Genomic DNA, 25,954 nt, shown 5'->3' on the forward strand with positions numbered 1-25,954 from the left:
CTCTTGAGTTCTTTCCGTAGGGGAACGGGTGACCATCAGACGACCGTAGGTGAATCACACACACACACACACACAGTTATTCATCAATCAAACAATCATCTGGTGAACAAATGTAATATTTTAAACATTTAATTTTCTCACACTGCACACTGGAGACAAATTTATCTGAGCTTTATAACACACATGTAGAATTCCGATTTTAAGTAGGTGGGACGGTCACGAAAAAGCTGGACAAACACAAAAAGCCTCCTCCTCCTCCTCCTCCTATTACTTCTTACTAACAGTACCACTCTCCCACCCTCCTCCCTTTCCATTCCTCCTCCTACTACTACTACTACTACTACTACTACTACTACTACTCTAAACCTCTCCTCCCCCTTCATTCAACCTTCCTTCTTCTTCCTCCTCCATTCTTCATTTCTTCCTTCTACTACTACAATCTACAAATTTCAGCCTGAAAAATACCTGGAAATGCCTGGAAAACCCTGGGAATTGAATGAAAATTTGACCAAGAGACAACGGGAGGGAGGAGGAAAGGTCTCGGTCTGGGTCCTCATGCTTTTGTGGTGGGCGATTTGAACGGGGCTACATCCTTCAGTTTACTAAAGCCTTATTAGGGGGATTTGGGGAATTGTTTATACATTTTTCGTGGTTAATTCTGGCTTTCCTTCATGTCTGAGTCTGTAAACACCCAGAACTTCGGCTAAATACTGATGTACAGGTAGGGAGGTAGGAAAAATGTCCGTTTCCGCCGTTATATTTACGTAGCTAACTTGATTTTTGAAATGCCGGGAGAAGACGCCCACAATAGAATGCACTACATGTTCTGATCTGTCATATACTTTAACTAATATCGTGGATATCAAAACCTTTTAAGCCTGAGTAATATCAACGAAAAAAAAAATAATAATGATAATAATCTGTAAGCTTTACGAACGGGGCCACAAAAAAAAAAAATAATAATAATAAAAGATAAATAAATAAATAAATAAATATATACATATATATATATATATATATATATATATATATATATATATATATATATATATATATATATATATATATATATATATATATATATATATATATATATATATATATATATATTAAAATCCCTCTCATCCGGCATTCGAGTATCCAGCAGCTTCGAGTATCCAGCACATTTTTCCCCGAGCCTTAAAATCAATAAAAAATCAATGTGTACTCATAAAATCGATTAAAATTCCCGCGCGAGGCATACTTTGTCCCCTCGCCACCAGAGCGCACTGCTTCGCGCCACCCGCGGCCCACTGCACTGTGTTTACTCAGTGACTCAGTCCCGCGTGTGCACTGTTTATCGCCTGACACCTTCATCATGCCTAAAGTTGTAGAAAAGAAGAAGCATGTTGTGCTTACACTTAAGCAGCTGATCAGATCAGCTGCTGATTAAGATCAGCTGATCTTTGTTATGATAAGATGCGTGAGTGTAAGGTAGTGATTGTGGACATAATTTCACTTCTATTCAAGTATCCTGCAATATTCAAGTATCCGGCATGTCGGCGGTCCCGTTGATACCGGATAAGAGGGATTTTACTGTATATATACTCGTATATATATATATATATATATATATATATATATATATATATATATATATATATATATATATATATATATATATATATATATATATATATATATATATATATATATATATATATTAAGGAAAAAACTGCCAGACTAGATTATACTACATATTCTGAATAAAAAAACTATCTAGATAAATAAAGAAAATACAAATTCTTCGTCGTATATATATATATATATATATATATATATATATATATATATATATATATATATATATATATATATATATATATATATATATATATATATATATAATATTTTTTTTCAAGGAATATGAAAATATATATATATATATATATATATATATATATATATATATATATATATATATATATATATATATATATATTTTTTTTTTTTTTTTTTTTTTTTCAAGGAATATATATATATATATATATATATATATATATATATATATATATATATATATATATATATATATATATATATATATATATATATATATATATATATATATATATATATATATATATATATATATATATATATATATATATATATATATATATATATATATTATTTTATTTATTTATTTATTTTTTTTCAAATCCAGCAACGGACTTATTCTAAAATTGAAAATACGAATTGCTAGACTACATTTTACTAGATATTTATACTTGGTATATGTTTCTTATATTTTTCAAGTCTTAAATTAAATACCAAAACGATTCTAGGCGTGCTAATAAGAAAAATGAGAATAAGTAAAATGACGAAATCGTTATTTCATCAACAAACGCAAAGCTAGAACAGATTTTACTGTATATCATAACTTGCTATACTTTTCTAATAATAAATAAAATACCAAAACAATGCCAATTCCATTGATGAAAAAGAAAAAAAAATATTGCGTTTTTTTTTTTTTTTTTTTTTCTCCGCACCACCTCCTTTTCCCTCCCCCCTCATACTCCTTTCCCTTGCACCTTCTCCTCCTCCTCTTCCTCCTACACACTTGAGTCTTTGAAACAGCTGGGACACCTGGAAAGCCTGGAAATTACGCTAAACATTGACGGGGAATTGTTACCTTAGCTGCGGAAGGGCGCGGTGGGACGGGCCCGGCGGGCCGCCAGTGTGTGTGTGTGTGTGTGTGTGTGTGTGTGTGAGGAACTACATTCCGAGAATGAAATCTGTTGGGCCTGTGCGTTGTGCGTTGTGATAGAACATGCAAGCACTAACACTTCCTGCCATCCAATGTTACCAAAGGTTACATATATGTTCCTTGAAAATTAGCGACATGTGTGGCTGAACCTTTCAACCCAGCGTCATATCAACAGCAGGCTGTGGTGAGTGTCCCACTTTTTGTATTAGGACAAAACAAAAATAAAGGGTTTGTACATTTCCTTGGTGTTCCCACACTTGTTTTTTTTACCTCAAGAAACGGTAGAAAGGCTGATGACAGATCAGATCCGGTTATGATCGACAAATTACCCAACAATGCAAAATGAGTTCTGCCCAAGGAGAGGAAACACTCACCGCTGAATGGCGTCAGAACCCGGGAGACGGTACCCTGCTTGCCTGTGTCTGTAGTGTTTGTCATGTCACTAGGAAGCTCACAGGGAGTCATATCCCTGGTGCACTCTCTCACTCCGAGCTGTGAGAATAAACTATCACTGTATAGTCTATCATTAGCCAAGTTAATGGTGACTTTAAATTGGTAAGTGGGAAAGTTCAGCTTATTGTTCACTAGTTACCTCTCATATCTTATTACCTCTCATATCTTATTTCTGAGTTGTCTAGATACTACTAAACGTGTTGAGGAATATAAGTAATGAGTGGCCTTGCAAGTAGTGAGATATAAAGAGTAGCGTGGCCACAGGAATACGCGCTCTTATTAGAACACTGACATGTAAACACTGAACAGTGAACAGCTTTGTTGATCGAGACGGACTTTTCAAGACGCGTAGAGAAGAATCCTTTTTTTTTTTTTTTCTTCATATTAAGTGTGACTTCCGATAGTTATTAAGTCAATGATTATTTTAAATATGTTACCGACAACAGGCACCGATGTAATGATTATTGTAAACCACCCAAATGTTACTCTCTCTCTCTCTCTCTCAAATAACACTGTCAAATCCATACGAGTATGTGAGCTCTGAAACACATTGAATTTGCCAGACTGATGAAATAGACCCCAATATATATAAAAATTTCTTGGAATACTTCATGTCTCAATGGTGTATTCAAAACTTAGAATACTCCATGCCTGAGTGGCGTTAGGATAAGCATTGTATTCAAAGCATCACACACACACACACACACACACACAAAGGCAACAGACTCGGTATCATACTTCTTGAGCCTCCTTCCCCCCCCCCAACTTTTTTTTCCTTTTGTGGGAGGAGAAAAAAGATCGAACTTAAAATAGGCAAGCTTATTATTTGAGGTGGGGAAGCAACAGCCACCCAACACCATAATTCCTATTATAAAAAAAAAAAAAAAAGACTAATTAAGCAGAAGTAAAGGATTACTTCCCCCCCCCTTTTTTTTTCTTCTTTTTTAATAACCCTCCACTGAATCAAACCCTGGAACAGAATACTATGAGAGACCAAGCTGTCTTTTCTGTGAGGTGTCAGTCCCCAGAGGTAGAATGTTACTTACAAGTTGTTTGTCATCTTGGGCATCTGGATTCCCACACAAGGATATTAATACAACACAAGATTATAAAATGGTTCATGTATTATTAGACCTGACAAGGAAAACTGCAGAATAATATAAAAATCACATGGGACATAGGTACTTCTTACAGTGTATGAGACCAACACTCATCCTCACACCTGATCTATATGTATATATTTATATATTTATATATATGTACACATTCATAAACACTTGAAAACAACAATGAATAGGTGTTGTGTTAAATACTGTAAATCATTTTGGTATGGAACTACGAGTAAATGTTATATGACACACAATCACTTGGTCTATTGCTCATGATGACAGAATGAACCCTTACCTTGGACACCTACACACACAAGCTTCACTTGAGAGGTCTACAGGTTCCTGCAATGACCCACTATTCCCATTGCTTGAGAATTTGTTCCTGTAGAAAATCTAAAAACAATATCAAACACTAGGTATCTACATAAATAGTTAACATAATGAGCAATTATATTCATATGGCATTTAGAAAGTGACAAATCCAGAATTGACAGTGAATGGGGGGAGGCGACCAGCCAGGGGAGAGGAGAGTCTGGCGGTGGCACTGGCCTTGGTGCAACCCAAACACCTCCCGTCTGAAAACTTACTTCCTAACCTTGGAAAACACAGTCTTGACAATAAGGAGTATCAACACATTCCTACCTAAATATGCATTTCAAACACACATACGTATTATTAAAAGCAAAGGAAGTAATTTTTTGGACAAAATCATTAATCATCTAACCAAGATTCCTTGAAGAATCTAGTCAACAAATGAACATTCATGTTCATTATTCCAAAATACATTAAAGTTTACACAAAGAGTTTAAAGTTATATATCCACACCTCTAACATCGGAATCCGTATTATCACAAAATTCCATCTTATTTATATCAAATGTCTTTACTAGTCTATGTGCCATCTTCCAGCTCCAAACATTAACACCTTGCAAATTAAACAAAATGGTGAGCCAGGCAGCATCCTCACGCTGGTCCACACCTTCTCCAGGGGGAAAGGGGCCTGGAATCTCTTCTCCAGGTGACATTTAGTTCAACATATACAGAGTATTTTCAGGATCCCATCAGGACCACAAAATCTGTAAAACTGCCTCGAAGGAAAACAATAAGAAACAACTACAGAAGGCTTTCAAATACATAAAATGTCAGATTGCAAATCTCACTACTAGTTAAGTTATTTTGCACAGATCTCTTTTAGTATGGAACATACAGAGACCTACAGTCCAGAGCCACGCAGCTGAGGACTTTGACTGAGCAAAACATCTTTCTGCTGGCAGAGCCACATGTCCAAGATTAGTGATAAACTATTATAGTCTATGGTAATTACTGTCATTAGGTGTTTTCAAAAACTACCTGGAGGGTTTACTCTGTGCCTAATATACAAAGATTATCAAACATTACTTACTGAACTCAGTATATAACATTTAGTCAGTACCAAACAGTATTTGACACTTATGATCATGGTAACAAGAGTTGCTGAATACAGACCCTAAAAGCAATTGTGACAAGACCATCAGTGGTAACACAACGGGACAAGATGTAGGTCACACTCTACTTTTGCAAGGAGCTGAGCTCTCCTGGGAAAACTAATGAACAACTGTTGATTTTATCACAATTATTATCCAGAACATCTGAATAAGCACATTTCTGCATCCACACGTGACTGAGCCTCTGTAGAAAACACCATACAGGAGACACTTGGCAACAACACCAGACTCCAATGAAGCATTCTTTTGTTACTCAACTGATACTGCATGGAGACCCAAAATAGTGGGAATACAGTTTTATTTTTATAACTGCCAATGTGACAGCTGAACCAAGTCAGAGTGTGTTGGTGTGTTCTGCATCCCCATCGTGTGTGGACACCCAGGACAGCCTAGCTCAAACCTACACGTGTTATGAAGAAAAGGCTGAAGACCACATATTACAGAGCCAGGTATTGGCCAACTAACATCAAGCAGCTTTTTCTTCCAGTGAACATGAAATTAAAGCATTAGTTTGCTCAAACATGGCAGAATCACAAAATCTATTATATTTTTTTTTTTTTCGTAGTCCTATTGCTTATTAGCAGTATCCTATCACTGTATTGGATGTTCGCCAAACCCAATTATGTATCTACCTCCTAAAATCAGCTATTTTCAGAAATACATTTCTATGTGCAGCTGTAGATTAAGCTTTGAAAATCTACAAACATTCAACAAATAGACAGATATTGGCAGTCTGAATACAATTCTTTTCACAGCATATCAACAGGTATGAAACTGACAGGTGATAAGTCAAAATATTTATTGTGTGTGTGTGTGTGTGTGTGTGTGTGTGTGTGTGTGTGTGTGTGTGTGTGTGTGTGTGTGTGTGTGTGTGTGTGAAAAGCCTGTTTAAATTTTCTCAGTCAGACTGGTGATTAATACACTGTAGTGCATTTATTATTAGGAAGGCAATATTTCAGTAATTTGGATCAAGGGTCAGCCTTTTTCTGATCTCTGAAGGAGGGAGAGGACAAGTTAAGTAATCAAGATAATAATTTGTTTTGTTTTACAAATGTGTCAGCTTTAATTGACATGAAAATGAGTGAGAAAAGCATACATAATGTGTGTGTGTGTGTGTGTGTGTGTGTGTGTGTGTGTGTGTGTGTGTGTGTGTGTGTGTGTGTGTGTGTGTGTGTGTGTGTGTGTGTGTGTGTGTGTGTGTGTGTGTGTGTGTGTGTGTGTGTGTGTGTACACTGAACAACCAATGTCACTAGAAATGGCATGTTGCGAGCAATAAATACCTCTAACATTCTGTTGCTTTTCTTGATAATAAGTTAAAAAGAAATCCTGTTGGTGGTGTTAAGAAATGGAATGTTCTGTGGAACACTCAGAACACTGGACTGTGGATACACATCAGCCTAACTAAGGAAAGGAAACTTTGGCCTAATATATATATGTATATATATAAAAGCTATAAAGGAGATTCTCCAAAGTATTTTGTGTGATGCCTTCTGGGGGAGGGTTGCTGGGTGGGGGGGAACACAAGGTCTGGTGTCATGGCCACCCATCAGAACACTTGGGGGCACCGCAGACTCTGTCCTGAGATCCTCTACGCCTCACTGCAAAACAAGATAGGAATTTATGCTCATTAGATGTTGTGTCAACCAGAAGTGTAATACTCTTTGTATCATTTGCCTTCAGGAACCTAATTCTTCTTTGCTTTGAAAATCAACTCCAAAAGAATTTTTGATTAAGGAAGAATATCCATCAAGTATTTTACATTGAAGATTATCTACATTGACAAAATCCTACAGCATACAATAAGTTAGCAGAACATGTTCATAATCCAAGGCTGTCTCACCCCATAAACACTACTTCAGGTGACTAATAAACACAGTGGCCTCAAATATATACTGATCTAACTAAACATCACTACAATACATACTTAATAATAAACAGCATATTCTATTTCTAAGCCTTGGTTCATGACTCCTCAAAAATAGTCCACCATTACAAGCTGCAGGCAGATCAACACACTAACAGATGGGATCAAGAGGCACTAGACTTGCCACATGAGTTCCTCTCAACTAGTGTCAGACCTGCTCACGGGAAACTACAAGACTAGCAGCAGATGTCTTTAGGGGGAAACTCTTGGCACAACAACAAGTGAGTTACCTGTCGGACTTCAGTCGGTTTGTGCAGTCACTAATTGGAGTCGGTCTTGCTCTGATGGTCACAAACAAGTCATGAGTCAGTTCAGAACCAAAAGAGGGTTACAGGGTATAGTATTAGCATCATCAAATTTGGTAACAGTCAGTGGTCAATTGAGAGTAAGTATGCTTCCCACATGACTAGTTACATACATTCAGAAAAGCTGTAGAGAGTAATGTGATATAATGTTAAAAAGCATTCTAATCTATGGAGGCATGCAAAGATTACAGGCAAGCCAAACTTATCATTAAAAGCCAAATACTGAAGTAATTTGTGTCTTCTCATCACTTTGACAATAATAAAGCCATCATACAGTTTACAGAGGTCAGTGATTAATGTAACCTTGGCTGGATAAATATCATTACAAGACATCTACACAGCAGCCATGAGCCAAACTCTGGGAGAGCTACAGAGTGTGAGGAAGTGAGAGCACAGGAAGAGTGTCGTACGGTGCAGACAGCCGGCCAACACCTGGCCACTATGCATCATATTCGTCCCGAGAGTAGGCCGGCGAGATCTTCCAGCCGCCAAGATTGATGGTGCGCTGTTGTGGGTTCCAAGGGGCAGGGCCATGGATGAAGTTTGTAGGACCTTGAGGCCCGGGTGGGGGGTTGCCTGGAGGGGGGGGGTGAACCTGCATCCCCCCGGCAGCGGGCCCAGCCCCCGGGGGAGGTCCCCCATAGTACTGCGGCCTGCAACATCCAACACATCCAGCCCACCTCAACAACTTGCCAGCCATGAAGCAACCCAGATTTTGACCTTCACCCCAAATTCTACAAGTGAACTGAAGCTACACAGGAATCAGCTTGAACTTGTGTGTGTCTGTCACAATCATCAGCATAATTGCTGCAGATGTCCAATATGATCCTCATTTTGTCAAATTCCAAGATGCTATACTAATAATGATTGATTTTGTCAATGATGCAACAGAGCAGCACTGAGACGCCTGCAGGACTCACCCCTGGCAGCCTCAACACATTCTCCTGTTGGCTTTTTTTTTTTTTTCAACTGATTCCTGTGGGAAAGCAGTGTTGAGCCAAGCAAAAAATTTTCATTTGTAATATTAGTTATTGTGCATGGTAACCTTAGGAGCTTTCCTTAGGCTGTTAGTCTAATTTTCTAAAATGTTAAATAAGCACTTATTTTTATATAAAAATCACATGATTATAAAGAAGCAGTAATGGTTAGTATTACACAGTCTTTGCTAACTACTACAAGATTTGCAAGAATCAGAAAAACACAGAAATAGATCTTAAATTGAAGAAATAAGTGGTGAAAAAAGTGTGAGTAAAACTGATCAGCACATACCACAGTGAACCAAATGTTGTGTGCATAAAATAATATCAGCACAAACTTCACTGAATCACAATCACCACAATAGGTCAGTGACAAAAGATGTCAAACTGTCAAGTCGAATTGGGGATGAGCAACACAGACACAGGTGTAGGGAGCCAGCCAGACACACACTACAGACCCACCACCCAATGCCACACTCTATGTCTAAACCCACACCCTCTTGTAAGGAAGTCGTACAGAGACAAGGAACATGCAGCCTCTGTTTACCCTCCGAAAACACCAAGTATCCATAAATCATCTAATTATAAGTTTCCACTCCATGATTTCTTGTTAGTATATAAATCAAAATTACATAAACAGTATATACCAGCCACTGATTTTAGATTCTTAGTACTAGATTTGCTTCTAACTATTCATTCTACCTTCTAGCAGCTGTCTTATGAAATATTTCCACTTTATTTGTTTTTTTTCTAAGTAAACTTGCTATACACACACACACACACACACACACACACACACACACACACACACACATCAAATGGTCATTCTTATCATCAAGGAAAGAAGATCTGGTAAACTAATGGTGTAGGAGGGAACATAGTGTACATTTAGTCTAGAGTCCTGTGCTAACAATATTACAACTAACACACAGCTGTGCACATCAAGTGTCAATATCCATCAGTGATTTTCACAAGGTAACTCTTCTTTATCTTATCAATATAAGTAATGAGCATACTTACCCCAGACTGTATAGAATTAGCACGCATTTACAGATTTTATATTTTTTACATACTGTCCAATAATTGTTAAGTTTTAAAAGTTGCACCTGAGGATACAAGACTTGAGATACACATGAGTAGGCAGCCATGACAATCTGACCTCTCAGCACCTGGACTCAAATGTAACACTGACCTGCTGGTGAAAATTTTGCCGCCTAAATGTCACCTATTCTTATGCACCAATTAGTGACTTAGAAGGGATCAATTTTATTTTTGTAAAACCAGTAAGTAGCATAGTATACAATATACACTTAGGAAATAATTATATCTTAACTTCATTAATAAATATGATTGAACTTTGGGAGAGATCAACAAGAAGGACATTAGTGAACTATGTAGTAGTACATGAATGCTAAAAATGACAGTTACATAAGGTTCTCCATTAATGCACCTTAGTACACTGAAGAGTAAAGTTTAGGTTCACTTATTTGTGTCATAGCTTAGGAAACTGATAAATCCTTAATGATGTAAATTATATGCCTCTCAGTTATGTACAAAGTCAGTGACTGTCTGGAAAAAATGTCATAAGTTATGGTAGCCAAGACTTTACCTTGCAGGGATGATGTCAGATTTGTGAACAGAACACTCACCTGGATCATATATAGTCTGTACATGTCTAACTTTGTCCGCCTGTTGATACATTATCAAACGCTTGTGTATTGCTTGTATTTTCTTCCACACACGCACACAGCCAAGCCCACATTTATTCACGTATGTACACATGTGCAGGTCCTCCTTCTGGCCTGTACAAATACACACACACACACGCAAACACGCACACACGCAAACACACAAACATAGTATACACACATTTAGTTCCTGCACAGTAAAAATATATTAATATATGTAATGCAATGTTAATTACAGAAGTTAAACCAAACAATAAACAGTCAGAGGAATAGCATCTAGTTGTGTTGATGTTGTGATGGCCAGACCCGAGTGTCTCCTGCACCACACAGAGGCAGGCTGGTGGGGGGAGGCCCTCTGTGGCACCCTAAAGTGCCTAACATGTCCCTCAATGCACTGAGCAGTCAGGGACACCAGTGTACAATTGAACCTTTAATTGTAGATCTCTCCGGACTGTTCAACTTACATCAATTGGTCTGCTACTTACAGGGGTAGAGTTTTGGGACAATCCTCTTTCTGAATATGCATCATTCCAATTATTCTAAATGACAAGGTTTGCTTTTTTCTTGCACATTACAACCTTAAAGTTCCATCAAGTACTTGCAGTTGCATCTGCCTTACTATTATCATGAATGTTTTCCTTTTTAAAAGCTTCCTTTAAACACTGAGACTTGTGCCAGAAGACCAATGGAGAGGAAACAATCAGCTAATTCTGTATGTTTTCCTTTTTCCTTTTGGTCTCCTTACTCTTTATTTCTATTTAATCTACTTTCTCAACAAGTCACAGCTCAATATAATTGACAGCAGAGCAACTTATAACAACAAAAACATTCTGGATTTACTTTCAAATAGTTATTTACCTGCAAACAATTATTAAAAGAAAAGCAATTGCACTCAGTCACACATCCTTCAAGAGCAACACAAAGGTGAATTTTCAAACACCACTTTTGTGTATATATGAATTCCAGCAACTTACAGCAATACTTTTAAATTTCTTTTTTGCTAAAACAATGTCTGGACTTTTAAGATTGCTATGTACTGATTTTGGTGAGGAAATTTACAGAAGTGCCATACAATGGGAGCATCAAAGACTGAAAACTATTTCAATATTTGAATGAAAACACTAATCTAAGCAATGTCACATCAACAGGATTTATGTTACATTTCTAAATTTGAAGAGATTCTACATGAGTGGTTTGATGCCCCCAACACCACCACCTTGAGGCAGCACCATCACCAGGGTGTTAAACTTTGTGCCAGGAGGAAAATGAAGATTTTGCTCAAGTTGAGGACAGCTGCCCGAAGAGGGGATTGTTTGTCTTGTGGAAGAGCATTAAAACTATCAAAAAATTATAAGCAGCCAAAAAAATAATCAACAAATAACCTTGCAATTCCATTACCACGTCCAATTACACATTCTATAAGACAAACATCAACTACCAGAGACAGCCAGACAGACAGACACAGACAGACAGACAGACAGACAGACAGACAGACTGACAGCCACACAAGTTGAGCAGCGCAACATCTACTTACCCAGGCCCGGGGTAATAATATGGAGGCGGTCTCTCGTACTCTGGGGAGAGGCTGGGCTGACTGGTGTAGCGTGGGGGCCCGCCACTGGGAGGGTAGTCTGCCCAGCTGTGTGCACACACGGATAGGCAAACTGACACAACCATACTACACTCAACTACTACTACTGCTGCTGCTGCTGCTGCTGCATTAGTTACACCTTGTTCTTTGCTCTTCCTGAACTAAAATGCTTTAAGAATACTGGTCAATAAAAACCATGAGTTACGATATCTTAAGCTAGAAGAAAAAGAAAATTGTTGCTTCTACATATCATGGAGAGGAATGTGCTCTAAAGTTAAAATGACTAAATGGAATTTCATCTCATGGGTGACTGAATAGACTAAGTGTACAGTGTCATGTGCTGACACAGAAGTAAGGGTACTGTGCTTGAGTATATTAGCACTATGTTAGCAAACCATTCCCTCCATAACATTCACTTCATTAAATTTATCTTAGGTGTTAGAGGCAATGTTAAATTTATCAATTATGAAAAGCATTTTTTTTTAACATACATCAACAATAGTGTGTAGTATTATGATATCTTTAGATTTGAACTACATTAAAGAATTAAATATATGTCAACACCTTGAAATCATCAAAAAATTAGTAAATTAGTTCTTGAATCTGCTTGCTCTAGGCCCCAAAGATACTCACAACTTTCTCTACAGACCATTGCTATTCATAACTGTGCTAGTGAAGTGCTTCTCATAATGGATGCCAGAACAAGGTGTAACTGTGCTAGTCAACTTAAGATCCCACAGTCATCAATTCTGTGTCCTCCCAGGTACAGTTAGTGGGTGAGTTAGTGAGCTATTCATCATCATGTTCCTTATCATTCAACACCAGCTTGCTTGTCAAAAAAATCAAAATAAAGTAACTTAAATCCATATTCAAGAGACATACTCAAGCCCAGTAATACTTCTAAGAGTCTTGCTACCAAACATTCCGAGAGAAATGTTTACGGCTACATGCTCATGCTAGAATTTGGTCTTTTATTGCATTTAAGTATGTGGATGTACTTTTTTGTGGCTTACTTCAGAGTGAACAGAGTGACCGATTCTTATGACATTATATGGTTCAATACATCTAGTGAATATGGCTTTGGGGCACAACATACAAACTTTTCGGTGTCACCTTTGTTGAGTCACTTAAGTGAGTCACTTTACTGTGTTACCAAGAACACTTCACCACCACCTACATCGTCTTGAAGCAACATTTACATCCATACACTGAAGAACTTAGGTTTCATCTTCATAATGTCCCATCGCAATATATGCTTAGTACTAAAAGTGTAGCCTTATGGAAAAACTGTAGCCAAAATAAGTGCAAAGCCTGAGCCATAATTTAAGAAAAGAAAGAGAATATGCCTGGGTGGGATTAAATGAAGACAGGCAATTCTCACCTTCAGCCAACAATCATTGGCACATCTTAGAAAATGCATGGCAGGGAAAAGGTGTTGCAAAGTCATACCCTTTACCATACTAGCAGCCTCCACCAGAGTCCCATTTTTTTAAACATGACACTTATTTCCAGCTCAGGCACTTGTGTTGATGAAGGCCACTGATGGCAACACAGTTCATATCTAAGGATGAGGAGCAGGGAGCACTTACTCAGTGGTGTTGATGTATTCATTGCGGGGCGGCGAGGCTCGTGATCCGCTGTACGGTTGGTCTGCGGTGTAGCTGCTGCTCACGTAACCTTCGTGTTCGCGGGAACGCCTCCGCTGCTTCTTGTCATATGCACTGCTTTAGAGTGAAGAGTCAATTAGCGACACTCATACAAATACTTGATAATTTTTAATGAGAGATTTCATCATAAAAGGTCATCTACTTATAGATCATTCTTAGGTATATATTTTAGAGATATATGTACCATGGACTATAACAATGAATAAGTCACAGTAAGATGGTAACTCTGGGTGGTTCTCAGCAGCTACATTGTTTCACTTCCTTACACCAATCTGTGCCAGAATATGTGATCCAGTGAATAGCAACCAGGATACAATGAAGCATCTAGGTTAGAATTTCTATTACTAAGCTGAAACTAAAACATGGAGCATTAAGAATATAATAGTGTCAGTACAAGCATGTTTTAGTGGTGTAGCTTTTGTTATGTTAGTATGTTTTGTCTCCAAGCAGCAGATGCAACACTTATGGAATGCCAGTGCCAGGAAGGAGTGCAGAGGAAGGTGCCAGGTGGAGGGAGTTTGAGAGGGTGCCAGGTGAGGACAGACACACAGCTACTTGGGGCGGCAAGACCCACTACAGCAACACAAGCACCAACAAACACCAGGAGCCAGTAATCACCTGACGAGTACGACACGCCTTTCCATCGCCTTACTTTATATCAAAGAGAAAAAATAAAGTCCATTACAAATGACAAGCACATTCACTTGTACATCATAAATTATTAAAAGCATGAATTACAACTCTGAACTACAAAACTTACATTATGGTCATTCTAGTAGATACTTCAGAGTGCAATGCATTTGTGAGAGTGTGTGTTATTTTATATTATCTAGGTTAATCCCTAAGGTTTTCCTCTCTGCAACATGACACTCAGCCTATCTACCCACACATGTTGATGACAACTGCACTGAAGCACAAGCTGACCCTTAAGCTGTTGCCCTCTTTATATGATAACATCACCCTCAGTATCTAGAGAATGACTGCACATGAGAATCAATGGTGAGCAATGAGGGAGTACTTTCAGTTATCGGCTGAAGTTCAAACTAACTTTGAGAGGCAATCAAGTAAAACAGAATACTGATTTGTCCACTAGTATCCATGACATGATATATATGATGAATTTACAAAATAAATGCATGAATAAATGTCCAATGAAGGTGGAAGACAAAGAGGGTGAAATACTCCCATGCCTCCACCATGAAGAGCTTGCTGATTAACGTCAGTAACTCTTCTCACAACATCCAAAAATAAAAGATAATAATGGGATTTATATTTACATATACACACAACTTTTCATCTTACAATTATGGTCATTTAAATACAATAGTTGACTTCTGGATGATTTACCTCAATTTTCTACAATAGGGCAACCCCTTATGGGTAAATGAAAGCAATGTGTGTATGTATGTATGTACATATCTGTACATTATAATAACTTTCCCAACAAAACACACCCAGAACACAACAAATTGACACCTTTCAGATCTTAACACTAAAACCAAGGCCTAAAACACTTCAATTATCAGCAGCCCTCGGACAGGATAATTTGATCCCAGCACCGAGTTGAGTGACATGAACATTCAGTTTAGTGGCCCTTGAGTAGCCAGCCTGGGGAGGGGAAGCACTGGGCTGGAATGAGCAATGAGGGTCTTGAGCACAATCATTGTGGCAGCATGCATCACACACACCACATTACTTACGTGGTGAGGGGGATGTTGTCCCTTTCAGCATATGCGTCATACATGGATTCTTGGCTGGTGAGAAAGTTTACACCCAATTAAAAGAGGCATTCACCAAGTGCCAATTCAAAGAAGGTAAATTTGCCTAGAACATTTCCAGCTCATGATGGAGTTGATGTCAGCTCCTGAAAACCACCGCAACCACCACATTCACCACAACCACCACCACCACCACCATCACCACCACCAGCACCATTGCCACTACCACTGCTTCTGCCACCTTCACCAACACCACCGCCACCACCACCACCATGACCACCCTGTCCAGTGTCCATCAACGAGCCCCGCCGGTAGATGACTGCCCTCATCACAAAGACAGCTGTTGCCTTACATGATGTTGATGATCTTTTGAAGGAAATGAAAGTTGGCATATTTTCCTTATTATCAAGAAACAGCATTTCTCATGCCAAGTTTTATGCGTTTTCAGTACCTCTGAATTTCTGAATATTTTAGTAATCTAATATTCATCATATATATATATATATATATATATATATATATATATATATATATATATATATATATATACAATACTTTGCAGCATTTAAATAACACCAGGAAGTCCATAATAATTCAACAATGGATTCTCTAAACAGCAACATTACAGAAGAACAAGAGCGAGACCCTCATCCCCTGTCTGGGGCGGCTAGGGCTGAGCTGCCACGGCCAGTCAGCAGAGCAGTGGTCAGCTGGTCAGCCACACACAGAAGCATGACACAGGCAGCTTATAAAACTGAACATTCATATTCTCAGCTCTGAGATTCCACCATAGAGTTCTGAATGTACAGAGAATACACATTCAAAATGTAAAGCTGGGTCCTGAGGTACTGTTCAAACAGGTACAATGCAGTGAATTTTGGTTCCTCAGCTGAACAATACAAGTTTGTTTATTATATATTTTTTTTGTAAGAATACTAAATTGTGCTTCATTTAGCACTCATTTACATAGATTATATTTATTTCTTCAAATAAAACATGACCCTGACCTGGTACAGCTCATGAGCTCCTCAGCTCCAACAGTAATTAGATACAAACTTGAACCAGATGCCTGTCTTTTTTTTTTTTTCTTTTACTGTTTTCTTTGTAAATTTCTTTTCTTATTTGAAAGTTCTTCCCATAAGGATGTGTTTTATTAGATCTGGAGCTTCCTCTGTGTACTTGTGTATCAAATAGTGGCCTATGGACTCATCACTTCTGTTCACTCAAAATGTCATAGTAGTGATAAAAGAAACAAATATGAATCAGATTTCCACCAAAGTAATTTTTCACAAGAACCCAGCTCTACAAGGATAGATTGTCTTAAAATATATAAATATTTCATGCCTGATACTGGTAGAAAGTTTGAAGAACATCTTGCAATGTAAGACTAAAGAGTCCCTTCTCTAATCATTATGCATGACCCAACACACCATAGTCCCAATCATGAATTAGCATTTGGGAGTCACAACACTTTTTCACAAAGGTCATGAACATTGTTGCATGAGACTGTTTGCCAAGTCCAAAAGCAAAGGTAACAGCATTTTTGGTGCTAATTTTCATCAGTATAGTAAATTTTCCAATGCCCAAAATACTTGTTTTAACAGAAGAGTCTGCATAGCACCAACATCAGAATTGGGAAGCTTTTATAAATCACTTTTGTATCATAAGCAAATGTCATAGAAAGTAGGAGGTATTTATAAGTGATGATGTCTCCTTCAGCAGGCTTACCATCTCTTTTCATTCAATTGGAAGGAAGTGTGAAAGAATGTCTGTTTCTTCCATTAAATTCGCTATGTCCATTCACAGCCTCACAAGAAATCCTTAGTATATTCTGAGAGAAAGCTGTCAAGCAGAAGATTTGACATAAAATCAGACAGCAACCCATCTGAGGGTGCATGGCCAGCCTCTTCTGAGGCAGGTGTGCACTGTGGTGTTTCTGGTCACAAATCTGACAACACATTCAGTAACATCTCTTTGGTATGTATATTCCATCAAAAAAATGTATATATTCAACTTTCTTTCAAGAAAGAAAGTTACTGGGACAATGGATGAATGTCAAATGTGGTGAATGAGTCATAATGTTACATTTGTCCCCCTCCCAAGTTCTTGCATGTGCATCACAGGAAGCCACAAGTCAACCCACCACACACACACAAACACACAGGAGTCCAGTACAGAGACAGGCATAAACCACTATGACTGACTGGACACAGCACACATCTCCACTGTCCCACACACTTGCTTGTTTTAAAAAGTCTTGATGCTCTGAAGATTTACAGACATCTATTGCTGGCACAGATATGTCATTCAACAATAAGATGGAAAGAAAGATTCATACGATTGTGACATAATTCTACTGAAGAATTACCAACAAAAACTTCTGAGCTGCAAAGTATTGTATAGAAATATGCATTTGAGAATATTTACATTCAAGAATTTACCTTCCAAGAGTTTGGAAGAAAGTACACCAAAATATCATAGACGAAGTAAAAAGAGAGTAACATTCTCATAGTTGATCAGGAAACCAACATGGAGTAATGCATTCTTGTATGATGTAGTATGCTGTATGATGCACGTATCAGTGAGCTGTTGTGTGGCTGAGGAAATCACTACTGCTACAAAAAATGGTCAGAAGTAAACCAGATAACCCACAAGACTCATGGACAAGTCATATGCAGAGTTGAGGCCATAAACTACAAGCTTTACCTAACATTCTCATCAGACAGACACAAATACATGAACCAAACAACACTTATTAGTTCCTATCAGTACTTGACATACAGTACTCACTTGGACATAGGAAAGCTGTTCCTCTCATCATATGCATCATACAAGTATTCGCTGTCAAATAAATATCTGAATATTAATTTGCTATTAACATACTAAACTACAACTGCAAAATACATTAAACTAATGACTCAAAAACAGTGACAACTGTTACTAGTATTGCACAGAAGCTGCTACCATCAAGAGGACACAGGGTAAGCTGGGGAGGGAGGGAGGTCTGAGAAGCAGGGACACTGATGCCACACCCTCCCGACTGAGGATAGGACTGACACTGCAATACCCTGCGTGCTCATGTTTGGGGTCAGGGGACTCTAGGGACAGCAGCAGGACAGCAATGTGTGAGGAGTTGGGTCTGGCAAACTCTACTCATCAGTAAGGAAAACTATACTAACTTGCAAGTCTAAAAAAAAAAAAATTCTAAAAAATAATAAGGAAAACTATATCTGTAAATTCGTATAATGTATGAATATATATATATATATATATATATATATATATATATATATATATATATATATATATATATATATATATATATATATATATAAACCAGCCTTATTTTTGCTTTCAAATTCCTATGATAGTCCACACCTGAAAGTCTGACCTTACATCAGTTGTCACTCAACAGTGCCTAGTCAAGTTTGAGCACATTGGGATTGTAAAATCTTGGTCTTTTCAAATTATGAAATATCCAGAGAAAGCCCAACTTGCTGCTTCACAAATCCTAAACAATCCTGACCTCTTAGTCTGAACAAAATCTGTATAAAGAAATGCATGACTTAAGTTGTATATAAACTTTGAAAAGCTAACCAACCCCAAACTGCCCCTTTTGTGCTTGAACAGCAGCCACCATGCATCATTCTAAATGTTTTCCTCCATACTTGTCAACTGCAACAATGCAATACACATTTCCACATGGCACAGTGTAGTACCTTATTTGTTCTCTGTCTATGAGGTTACTCTTAACATTCTCACTGCTCTAACGATATGCACTAATCTTATCTCCTCCAACCACTGCCTTCTTTAATGTTTAGCACAGCGCTGGTGCTAGTTGTGCTTCCCTCACCCAAAGCTCTACAGTGTTAGGTGCTTCTCTCAACTTCCACAGCATTATGCTAAGAAGGCTCCCACTGCTTTACTCTCTAACCAACAGTCACCTCAGCATTTATGCAAATCACTAGGTAACAAGCTGTCAGTTATATATCATCATGTAGTGTTCTGCTATCTATACAAATTTATATAATCTATGCACTGAATGGAACAATAAACTACTGAATCATTTTCTGAAATTATTTCAGCTTGTTTTGCCTAATTAAAATAATTTATAGTATTATTAATAGAATAACTTCATGTACATGACAAATCAAGGTTAGTATGTGTTACTTTAAACAAAACACTAAAACAGCAGTTACTGCAGCAGTAGCATAATCATCAGTCATTAATTTTTTGGATGCTGCCATATCTAGACCTGCCACAAGCATGGATGCACACACACACACACACACACACACACACACACACGCACACAACACCAAAGCAATACTTACGACTCATTGAGGGGTCCAGGGTATGGCTCTGTCTTGCGGTACAGCGATGAGAGATGCACAGCAAGGATCATTGCTGGGATGAAGAAGAAGAACACCCACCCAACGCTGGCCCAAAAACCATTCTGGCAAGGCAAAGCAATTACAGGTTACTATGTTCATTTGTACAGTCACCTACCATTATGATATATCCTGCTGGTAATGCTAAGAGCTCAATTGGTGTAACTCTTTAGGTTACAATAATGATCTTCAATGAGAGGGTGAATCTGATCATCCTATAATGAGTGAGGGAACAGACCACACTGGAGAAGATGCTCACAAAGGGGTACATGATGTCCTTGCAGACAGCGGAGGTGGTGGCATTGTAGATGGTGGACACAGGGCCACATCGGCCCACGTCATTCTCCACTGCTGTCTGTACATGGTGCACATACTCATCCACATCAGCCAGGAAGTCCTCAGAGAACCTCTCCACCAGCTGCAAAACACAGTAAATTAAATGTGACCATCTTTTCATCCATCCATGTATTCCAATTAAGCCCTTTCTTTACCAATACATTCATATTTGCAGGTTTCATTACAAATTATCTACAATAAGTACCCACCTCAGTCACTTCCCGGGAGCCGTTGACCTGCAGGTAGTACTGAGCAAACTCTGCCTGGCTGATGAGGTCAACAATTGCCTCCCGCAAGCTGGTCTTATTAAACTTGAGGTGCTCGTTGAGTCTAGCTGTGGTCCTCTTCAGGTCCCTTGTCAAGGAACCGATGGATGTCACCCAACGCTGGAGGCCCTGACAGAACATAGTTTATTTTAACCTGATGTGCATAATCTATATGGTTATCTTTCACTTAATGCAGTACAGTGAATGAATAAATCTTCTTTCACCATTTCTCTGGAGGCAGAGATTAATGCCATGTACAAATCTCCACCATTCAGTCTCATGCATCTTCCTCTGTGACCCCCATCCTTTGTAATTCTACCACAATTCCATCTCTCCATCTCACTCTCTGTCTTCCCTTAGATAATTTTCCTTCAACATTATAGTGAATGAATAAAAGCTAATCTACTAATAGTATTCAATGCTATTCTTACCTCCAAAAACAATGCACCGTTCTTGAGTTTAACAGACACTTGGTGGTGGCCACCAGCTGTCTGGTTGAGGAGTGCTGCCAGCTCCATCAGGTCTATAGTCAATACTTTCTTCTCCAACTGGAATATATACAATCATATGAACATAAGGAGATAAGAAAATAAATGAAGCTACAAGAGGCCGTCAAGCCTACACGTGGCAGTTCTTGTATGAAAGGTTTCCACTGATCATCATCCATAAATTTGTCTAATCTTCTCTTACACTCCCTAATGACTCAGCTCTAACAACCTTATTAATAATTCTACACTTACAACTTGTTGACAAATACATTCCAAGTGGTAATATGTAAAAATCTGATAGTTACTGATGAATTTGAAAGCTAAGTGCAAGTGTGATGGGAAGTGTGAGAAAAAGAGGACATAAGGAAACTCAAAATACATTCCAAGAGGTAATATATAAATAAGAACCTCAATAGCTATTAATGAATGCGGGAGGTAGTGAGTGTGTGTGTGTGTGTGTGTGTGTGTGTGTGTGTGTGTGTGTGTGTGTGTGTGTGTGTGTGTGTGTGTGTGTGTGTGTGTGTGTGTGTGTGTGTGTGTGTAACAGGCAGTGTGAGAGAGTGAGAAAAAAGAGATACTCAGGCACTCACAATGTCAGTGTAGTAGGTCCAGGTATCCTTGTCAGCCACAGAGGAGTTGGCCAGGTCCCACAGCTGCTCCTTAGCATTCTGGGACAAGATCTCCACATTGGTGTTGACGCGAATGTCACGCTTCAACTGGGCAATCTGAAACCATGGCACCACTTTGTTATTCCATCCTTTCCATATGCATTTATTATTTTTTTAATCTTTTCCACATGCATTTTATCTTTTACCTAATTAAGTATTTATCATGTAAATTTCTAACATACATAATATCTTACACTCTTTAGCAGTGTATTAATCAAGGCATATCAAAGCTGAATCAACAGCAGAAAATACTTTTGGCTTAGTATTTAATTTTCAATCAGTATGGAGTAATGATCCATTCACCGAAATTATATATACATCCACATATTTATGAGGGATATACCTTTTCATGCAAGTTAAGTCTGTTCTTGTAGTCCTGAAGCTTGGCCAGATTACTCTCAATATTGTCCAGGCTAAGTACTGTGTGCATACTCAAGTTTCTGTGGCACTTGCTGCAAAGATGAATTCACTATTAGTTATGTGGAAATAGGCAGGCATGTTTTATACAGGAACTGTTACATGTAGGCCTGATGGCTCCTTGTAGCTTCCCTTACTTCCTTATATTTATATGCACTTATAAAATCAAGACAGAGGAAAAATTAAGATTATTAAGTCCTCAAAGTAACAGGAAGACACACAGACATACCTTATTATTTCAGTGAGTTTGGGTGCCTTGCCAGGAGGATACAAATGCTCCAGGTTTGAGAAATCCGCAGCAATAGAGAACACCTCAGAGTGCATAGGGTCCCTGAGCGGATCACACACCAGGATCTCACTTGCACTGCCCACCACAAAGAGGACAGTGGTGCAAGTCATGATCACCGCAGAGAACAGGAATGTCAAGCCGACACCACTGAGGAAAAAAATAATACATAACTAAAATGATCTGGAGTAATACTGAGATGATGCATATAGTTTGACTAAAAATGTACACATGTTGCATATAGTTTGACTAAAAATGCATGGTATTAAGTCATGTTATCATTAAATTAATATTCACTAAGGTGGTGATTCATGTTACAATGAAAATCACTTTCACTACATAATATAGAGTTTGTGAACATTCAAACATCCACACTTCAATAAGGTGAGCAAGGGAAAATAACTCATACTTGAAGATGGTGAACACGTGAAAACAAATGAAGTCCTCCGAGCAGCCTCACACTCACCACATGAGCCAGGATGCCCCCGTGGACTTGTGGCAGGAGGACGCCTCGTCGGGGCGGCGGCCACAGCAGCCGAACACCACCCCCAGTGTGAAGCACAGTGTGATCACCAGCAGTAGGATGCATAATCCCATGGAGCCCCAGTATCTGCATCACACCACCACACCTCACATGTCAGCCACATTCATCATGCAAGTCTTAGTTATATTTGATTACATATACCTTTTTTTTTTTATTAATGTAAGAGGGACACTGGCCAAGAGCAGCAAAAAGAGTGAAAAAGAGGGCCACTGAAAGAGCCAGTCCCAAAAGAAAAGTCAAAAGGATCATCATAATTGGAGAAATGTCTTGAGTGACAAAACACACTAATGAAGATAACAATTTCTCATGTATAATTTTACACTGGAGAATCTTCTCAACAGTTTTCTAAAGTAAGAATTAACTTGAGCCACAAATGATTTCACAAGGGTATTCATAACAGTGATTCAATAACTATGAGACAATAATATAACTCAACATTAGTTATGCTCCTATACCTAAAACATAAACAAAAAAATAAAAAAATAAAATAAATAAATAAATAAAAAATAACATATGAAAATACAGTGAAATATTGTAGTTACTAATATCTGACACCACTGCATTTAACACAACACATATATATTGTAACTACTACTGATCACATCATACAACTCAACAGAAATTACTCCTCCTATACTAATGCTATTCAGATATGCATAGAAAAAATAATATGTTTGTAGAACTAAAGTGAAATATTGCAGCCACTAATACCCAACACAACTGCATTTAACAGATCACATATAACTGAACTACCAGCAAGTGTTAGTCCTGAAAACTTACCTGTACATGGCATATTCATTTATCCCATCTTGCATCACCCTCAGGTAAGCGTTGATCTGCCGCAGGTAAGTGTTGGGCTCCTCAGGGTATGAATTGGGTTCCTGTGACTCACTCAGATCAACAGGCTGAAGGAAACGGTGGATCTTCTCGGCAGCGTCTTCCAACTGGCCACCTGAATGTTAATAAAGGACTGATAAAGTGTTCTGTTCTATTCCATCACAAGTGGTAATTTTTTTCTTTCCCTACATCATGAAAACAAATAGCAAAGGCACACTTACCTACATCCACAATCTTTGCCTTAATCTCAGGTATTGATCTCTGCACCTTATTCTGGATCTCTGTGGCTATAGAGTCGAAGGAGCGCTTCCCTCGCTTCACCACTATCTCTATGTCATTCTCTATCAAGTTTGACACTTCCTCCAGCTTTGACTCAACATTTGGAAGCTGAAATGGAAAAGAATATTTGCAAATGATGCATCAGACCACTACAATCATGCCTTCTCTAGTATGCCTGTCCTAACTAAAGTTGCTGATATGATATACAAAATAATGTTAAAGTTAAGCTCTGCAATGTTTGTTTTCCATATTCAAAGTATGCTTGACTACATGAATATAGGGAAACATTAAAATCTAGCAAATCACACTGTTTCTGCATCTAATTTGTTAAGTTTAAAAATACAGAACACTCAACTATGGCTTCATTCTGACAATTGCAGACATCAACGAATTTATGTTACTTGATCATGTTTCAATAAATGGTTACTGACTGACATGGTGACCCTTGCATCAACATACAAGGATAAAAAAAGTTCTTGGGTGCTCTGAATTCTTCATGCTGCAGTGTGGACACACATGATCTGTGCCTGGCAGCAGGGAGAATTGCAAATACAAACAGGGACGGAGGGATCCATTGTGTAATTAAAATTCAACAGATAATTTTTGAAGCTTGAGCTTGTTGAAAATTAAGAGTTTCATTTAATATCCATATTTTCCCTTATGGGCTCATCATCCCTCAAGTCTCATAAGCATTTATTTGGAGCAAAAAGTTTCCTTTCTTGGATGCCCTCCTCTGATGACAGCAGCCTTGATTTTGGGATGACCTTCACTGAGGAAGCCACTGACCAAGGCTGTCCAGGTCCCCTGCCCCATGTGAGGCAGGTCTACTGAGTGGCTGCACCTCATGGTGGGTGGTGGGCAGTGCAGCCACCACATTCCTGCACCACTAATAAATAATAACATGTGAAATGCTGCATTGTTTACACACAACTCATAAAGAATGATATATACCATTCTGTCAATGCTAATTACTCATCCTTTATATTGGTTTCATTATTTCTAACCTCAATGTTGCCAATTATATTTTTATTTATTCCACTGGATGTGTTTAACATGTCTGTTAGTCACTGACATCTATAAATCAAATTTCCACAATTACTTTTTCCATATTTAGATTATACAAGCCAGTAGCAATAGTGACTGGCTTGAGCATTTTCATTTAATCAGGCAAGGATTTATATGGCCCTTTATGGAGCAATAACTATATAAGAAGCCATATTAATCCCTCTGCCAGGCTGTCCTCTTTCCACCAGCACATGTACTGCCAACACTGCACTTAACTATCACTTTATTACCAGCATCTGTATTGAAATATAATTCTTCATTTTCAATTCCCCGAAAATTTTCAAAGCTTGACTCCACAAATATGCCAAAAGTTGAGAGCTGTGCAGGTAACAGAGCTGACAACCATCAGCAAGGAGGATGAGCCTCACACCACAGGACCAGACCAACACACAGAGGAATGAGGTCATCTGTCTCTGAATGGCATGAGGCTCAGTCCTGACACAAGTTGATCCTACTTGCATTAGCTGTATTAGTTTCTTTCCTTTTACAACATCAGCTGATTTGGTAACTTATCTCTAGGATATGCTCTACATACTCATACAAACAGTTCACTGATATATGGACATCTACATTCAATGGCCTAATCTACTTTTTATTCTTATTCCGAGGCTATATGGGTAATTTATGTTCTAGCATTGTTATGGAGTGAACAGGACAAGGCACACTTTGCACGCTCAAAGAGAAGAGGAGCAAGGCAACACTGTGGAGATCCT

The 25,954-nt window shown here is 38.2% G+C and overlaps 1 protein-coding gene across 24 annotated transcripts in view; it reads right to left on the minus strand.

Annotated features, from left to right (window-relative positions):
* Positions 1-4,307: 4,307 nt before the first annotated feature.
* The window catches only part of LOC135112698 (prominin-1-like), a 119,467-nt gene continuing 97,820 nt past the window's right edge, over positions 4,308-25,954 (minus strand). For 3 of the 24 annotated variants that reach the window (XM_064027366.1, XM_064027362.1, XM_064027363.1), the window contains 17 exons: positions 24,119-24,284; positions 23,841-24,012; positions 22,983-23,126; positions 22,460-22,666; positions 22,157-22,265; positions 21,736-21,870; positions 21,089-21,205; positions 20,601-20,786; positions 20,315-20,473; positions 19,999-20,120; positions 18,455-18,505; positions 15,647-15,700; positions 14,565-14,597; positions 13,869-14,003; positions 12,223-12,327; positions 8,434-8,676; positions 4,308-7,392 (listed from right to left, as the gene is read on the minus strand). In XM_064027366.1, the coding sequence (XP_063883436.1) occupies positions 8,463-8,676; positions 12,223-12,327; positions 13,869-14,003; positions 14,565-14,597; positions 15,647-15,700; positions 18,455-18,505; positions 19,999-20,120; positions 20,315-20,473; positions 20,601-20,786; positions 21,089-21,205; positions 21,736-21,870; positions 22,157-22,265; positions 22,460-22,666; positions 22,983-23,126; positions 23,841-24,012; positions 24,119-24,284 (2,109 nt within the window). In that variant the 3' untranslated portion in view covers positions 4,308-7,392; positions 8,434-8,462. Of the gene's footprint in view, positions 7,393-7,948; positions 8,000-8,433; positions 8,677-12,222; positions 12,328-13,868; positions 14,004-14,564; positions 14,598-15,646; positions 15,701-18,454; positions 18,506-19,998; positions 20,121-20,314; positions 20,474-20,600; positions 20,787-21,088; positions 21,206-21,735; positions 21,871-22,156; positions 22,266-22,459; positions 22,667-22,982; positions 23,127-23,840; positions 24,013-24,118; positions 24,285-25,954 lie in introns of all 24 variants that reach the window. The other 21 variants (XM_064027365.1, XM_064027383.1, XM_064027370.1 and 18 more) reach the window with 21 other exon arrangements.

Source organism: Scylla paramamosain, chromosome 24 (genome assembly GCF_035594125.1).
Source record: "Scylla paramamosain isolate STU-SP2022 chromosome 24, ASM3559412v1, whole genome shotgun sequence".
NCBI lineage: Eukaryota > Metazoa > Arthropoda > Malacostraca > Decapoda > Portunidae > Scylla > Scylla paramamosain.